Source organism: Lucilia sericata, unplaced genomic scaffold, assembly GCF_015586225.1.
Source record: "Lucilia sericata isolate MDLA Ls3-8-SP2 unplaced genomic scaffold, ASM1558622v1 Contig000209F_arrow, whole genome shotgun sequence".
NCBI lineage: Eukaryota > Metazoa > Arthropoda > Insecta > Diptera > Calliphoridae > Lucilia > Lucilia sericata.
The window spans coordinates 339001-345000 of NW_023994237.1; the positions used below are offsets into that span (position 1 = coordinate 339001).

The 6000-nt window shown below is 29.8% G+C and overlaps 1 protein-coding gene across 2 annotated transcripts in view; it reads left to right on the plus strand.

Moving 5' to 3' along the window:
• Positions 1-1823: 1823 nt before the first annotated feature.
• The window catches only part of LOC119602114 (unconventional myosin-VIIa), a 36246-nt gene continuing 32069 nt past the window's right edge, over positions 1824-6000 (plus strand). For both annotated transcript variants that reach the window (XM_037953460.1, XM_037953461.1), the window contains exon 1: positions 1824-2163. In XM_037953460.1, the coding sequence (XP_037809388.1) occupies positions 2140-2163 (24 nt within the window). In that variant the 5' untranslated portion in view covers positions 1824-2139. The remainder of the gene's footprint in view (positions 2164-6000) is intronic.

A 6000-nucleotide genomic window follows, 5' to 3' on the forward strand; every position in this document is an offset into this window, starting at 1 on the left:
AAGAATTATGAGTGTCACTTATGTGGGATCTAGAGGAAATCATGGACTGGTGTTGCCCGTTTAACGAATAAACATTATCAATAGAGAATATTTTGGAAAATTTCAGTCCCGTGTAGTTATTTAAGCGAAATTATGAGGGTGTTGCCCGTTTAACGAATAAACATAATCAATAGAAACAAGTAAGAAATTATAGTCGGGCGAGGCCGACCATTTAATACCCTATACCTGTTACAAAAATAAAATATGATTTAGTTTCATAATAAAGCATTTAAGTTGAATTGTAGCTTGTCTCAGATATGTATACTAAAGCCATTTATTGTTGAATAAAATTGTGGACATTTAAGTTAAATTTTTAAGGGGCTTTGTATAAGAGCTATGGTCAAATGAGACCCTATAATTATAAAATTCATGAGAGTCATAATGGCTAGAACTTGGGGTCTAGGTGAAATCATGAACCGATGTTAACCATTTTCAATAGGCTTCGTCTCCCGTACCATAGAAGATCATGTTCCAAATTTCATTGAATTATCTTCAAAATTGCGACCTGTAGTTTGATTACAAGGTTTACAAGCTCTATTCAGGGGCTCAGTTGTATGGGGGCTAGGTGAAATAATGGACCGATCTTAACCATTTTCAATAGGGTTCGTCCCTGGGACAATAGAAGATCATGTACCGAATTTCATTGAATTATCTTTGCGACCTGTAGTTTGATTACAAGGTTTACATGGACGGACAGACAGACGGACGGACATAGCTAAATCGACTGAGAAAATGATTCTTAGCCGATTGGTATACTTCAAGGTGGGTATAGGACCAATATTATTGTGCGTTACAAACATCAGCACAAACCCAATATACCCTCCCCACTAAAGGGGTATAAATATTTATGGAAAAATTCAGTACCGTAGTTATTTCCAAGTGGGTGCTTTTAACACACAAATAGGCGGCCACTTCAAGAACGTTTTAGAATCTAATAAGTAGCCAGAAATGATGATATCAGTTTACACTATAATTTTGAGCTTAAAGCGTCCAATCAAGAAGGAATTGAAATATAAATAAAATGTTCTCCCAATTAACCATAAAATGTAATTTTAATATTAAGAAAATTTATTTTCAATAACAAAAGTTTGGGATCACTTAAAGTTTTTTTTTTTTAAATATATGAGAAACTTAAAATCAGAATAATATCTCTTAGTACTGCTATATATTTGAGCGGAACTGTAGCTTATTTTTGCCACTAACGGGGCTTTCTAATTTATTTGCTTTAAATTTACCATAAATTAATATAGTTAAATCGTGTGTGGCTAACGGTGATAAAAATAAAAATAAATTTTAATTCAAAAATCAGTTTTCAAATTATTATTTCTACTCTCTTATCGCTAAAGTTTTTTTCTTTATAGAGATAAAAATATTGTTTATCTAATAGTAATAACTGATAAGAGAATATTAAGGGTATTCACCACAAAGTCATAAATTTTATGAAACGAACAATCTTAAATTTGGTCGAAACAAATATAAATACAAGTTGGTAGAAAAGGCGGAAAATTTCATTGATTGATTTGATTAAATTGTGTGTGTGGCTAGAAAATTGTTCGTTGAGGAATTCTCGCGAGCTTTTAAGGGTTAATACTAAAAAACAAAAAAAAAAACTATGAATGTAGCGTAGGAGACTAAGACGCTTTTTTATTCAGAGATATCAGTAAATGATATTGACACTGAAAATATCTACCACAATAACAACAACAACAAGAGCGATAAAGAGTACTAGTTTTATCAACTGTTTTGTCAGGTTAATTAGACTAAGTTGTGAGTGAAGAGAATTATTTGTGTTAAAGACGGTGGACAGACAAGAACGTTGGTGCTAAAAAAAAAAAAAAATATTTGTTAAAACAATTATATATTTATTTAAAAAAAGTTAAATAACAATAAAAGTATTAGAAAAAATTTAAGTTTATAAAAATAGTGATAAAAAAAATTCAATTGAAATTTTACGGTGCCAGAAAAAGAGACTAAAAACATATAAAAGAAATTATAAAAAAAAGTTTTTAAAAAAGTTTATAAAATTTCTGTTGTTAACAAATTATGTTTATTAAATTAACAAAAAAATTTGTATAAATAATTAAATATTAATTAAAGAAAATGTCTTCATTTCAAAATGATCATGTGAGTGCAAAATTTAGTTTTTTTAATATTTTATTTTAAAAATATGCATTTTTTTGTATAAATTCCCTTTTAATGATGTGGCATTTCTTTTTTTTTTAATAATTATTGATTATTGTTTCTTATCAATAACTTTTTTACTTTTGTTTTATGATAAAATTGGAAAAAATAGAAGACAAAAAATGTTAAAACTGTAAAAAAAGAACGAAATCAAAACAAAAACTCATGTGTTTAAGCTGGTGATACTCCAAAAAAATTAAGGTGGCCAGGTGTGAATATGCAAAATGTTGAAAAGTTTCAACGAAATTTCATAAGTTTGATTTTATCAGATCGTAATAAGAGGAAGTAAAGGAATACTTCTAACCAACAGAAAACCTTTTTAAAAAATGTTGTCCCCTGAAATCCCATCGATCTGATCTATCGTGTTTAAATGTTTTTTAGGGTCCATACCTAAGTTCGTAAACTAGTCAATAGTGTACTCCATAGAAGGATGATTAGTTCAAAGACTAAACCATAGCCTGGATTATAAGCTAGGTCATACACTGGACCAACAGAAAACTTTTGTAATAAATTCTATCTCCTGATATCCCGACGATCGGATCTATCGTGTTTAAATGTTTTTTTAAGGACAGACGAGTAGTAGTCCATGCTAATCAATAGAGTACTTCCATTGATAATTGCGTATACTATAGTACGAAGATTAGTTCAAAGACTAAACCATAAACTAGACCATAAATTAGACCATAGACTATATCATAGACTAGTATATAGACTTGTAAATGGACTAATTCATAGCCTTGTCAATAGACTAGTGACTAGTCAATCGACTGTACCTATATCTTCAATATACTAGTCTAATACACAAAATAGTCAATAGTCCTAACAATAGCCTATTCCTAGATAAGCCAATACTATAGTCCCTAGACTTGATAATATACTAACCCATATGCGAGTCAATATACTAATCCATATAAAACTAGTCCATAGGCTAGTCCATGCAGTATTATACTCCATAACAGGCTTAGGCGGGCAATTACAATTACATTTGAAGTAATTGTATTAGAAGCATTACCAAGTACAATTACTTGGAACTGAAGTCTTGCCAATTAAAATTATTTGTAATTGTAATTGAAGTCTTGCCAATTGCAATTACTTGTAGTTGTAGTAGAAGTTTTGGCAATTACAATTAATTTGTAATTGAAAAATTTCTAATTACAATTACTTATAATTATAAATTTTAATCCTTATAATTACATATAATTTGTAATTAGCAATAACTAAATTACAATTACAAGTAATTGTAACTGGAAAAACATCAATTACAAAAACAAGCAAATGTATTGGTTATTGGTCAATCGCACATTAAAAAGTAATTGTAATTGGAAAAACATCAATTACATACGAATTGGAATTGGATATTGATCAATTACACATTACAAGTAATTGTAATTGACCATGTAATGAATCACTTTGTGTAATCATTACGGCCCATGCCTGCTCCTTAGATTAGAGAGTAAACTTTTTGATGAAAGTTATCCAATTTGACTAGAATTTTTAGCACAAATGCCGGTAATTAAAATTAATTCTTAATCAAATTTTAATTAATAATTTTTTTTCTGTTTACTATAAAATTTATTTACCAAAAATAACAAACACAATAAGTACTTCATAATGACTTGTAAATTAAAAACATACATACATATAAACATGGTTCTTAATCCTCTCTAGTCCCACATGTGTTTTTTGTTTAATCACAATCGTTTGATTACTCACATCAGATAATATATAAAACGATAAGCCGGCAACAATATTGTTCAAAATACTATGTATTTTATTTTATTTAGTTGCAAATAAAATATAATCATTGGCTAGTAAATTATTGAACTGTTATCAAAATGCAAATAATTACAATAACAATGAATCATTATAGTAAAAATTCGAAGTTGTCATGCAAAACTAATGTGAGACAGGCCAAAATAAATCGATGTGTGAAAAGAAAACTAGAGCGAATAAATACAATTTTGCATATGATTGTTTGGTTTAATGGTATTTTAGTCTGTGAAGTTGTTTTTTTTTTTTTTTTTTTTTTTTTTTTTTTGTTGAACGAACACTAGACTAGTATATAGGGTACAGAGTTCTAAATATGAATCACTTATTAAGGTCATTTAACTTAGATTAGGCAAACGAGACATAAACATTTCAAGGATGTATGTATATATGTAGATAAAACAATTATAATGATTAACATATTTTTTTATACCCATCACCAAAAATTTAACATGTCATTGCGTTTGTAACATATCGAAATATTGGTGTATAACCACAAAAGTGTATATTATATATTCCGGTATTTTATTAGATTCTAAGACAATCTAGCCATACTTCTCCACCTATCCGTCCGTCCATGTGTCTGTCTACCTCTTATAATCACAGAAAAGTCTAAATGGCTGAAATTTTCTAGATAAATCCTCTATTGATTTGATTGGTATTGAAGACTGACAATATCGGTTCACAATTTCACCCTACATAAGTGGCCAACCATAAAATATTTTAAAGAGTCATATAAGTGTATATTGAATAGGTTTTCGTACTTTCATAAAATTAGAAAAGGTTTTAATTAAATAATATTTCATATTATACATGAAATTTTCGTAAATATTACGAAAAAAAAGTAGTTAAGTATTTTGTAAAGTTAAGCATGGATTATTTACAGTAACCAACCTTATGTATAACATTTATTGACAAAACAGCCCCTTCGGAGCAATAATTCAGCATATGTACTGGGTGATGTGACGATGCATTAAGTATTGAGGACCACTTTTTAAAGGTTAGACATTACTTACCCTTTTCTGTAGTATGGCCCCTGCATGTGTTGTTTTTAGATTGACGCTTGGTGGTTGCCTTTCATTCCGTAGATTGTTTTTTCATAATATCGGGAAACTCTCCTTCTTACTCACCCATAGAGATTGGTAATGATTGAGTATGACTTTTTATACCCTACACAGAGAGAAAAAGTAATATACACTCCTGGTACCAAATTGACACCAAAGAGTTTTTAATGTTTCAATAACAACCGTTGTTAAAGTATATACATACGTACGACAACACTATGTCGCAACGTTGTCAACATTGCAACAATTCTTTGTCGAAATCTAAATTTTATACACATTCGTTGTCTTAATGTTAACAAACGTGGTACGCTCACTATTGACAAACAATCCGTTGCCAATAGTGAGCTTAGCACCTTTGTTAACATTAAGACAATGGATGTGTATTAAATTTAGTTTTCGACAACGAATTGTTGCAATGTTGACAACGTTGCGACATAGTGTTGTCGTACGTATGTATATACTTTAACAACGGTTGTTATTGAAACATTAAAAACTCTTTGGTGTCAATTTGGTACCAGGAGTGTATATTTCTTTTTCCCTCTGTGTACACTACAAAACATTGGTACTACACCCACCTTAAAGTATATCAATCGGCTCAGAAACACTTTCTGCCTGTCAGTCTGTGTGTCCATGTAAATCTTGTGCGCAAGCTACAGAAATAATTTGATGAAATTTTCGAGATAATTTGATGAAATTTAACACATACACTTTTTTAGACCCAGGGACGAAGCCTATTGAAAATGGTTAAAATCTGTATATTATTTCGCCTAGCCCCTATACAACTGTACCCCCCAACATCGTTTTATATACATCTAAATTATACTTCCGATTTTCCTAATAATCGATCTATATTTGGCCCTAGCCCCCATACAAAGTCCCTTTCGGAAAATCACTTGAAGGTCAAAATTCACTTATAAACACTAGTAAATATCACGCTGAAATGCTACAT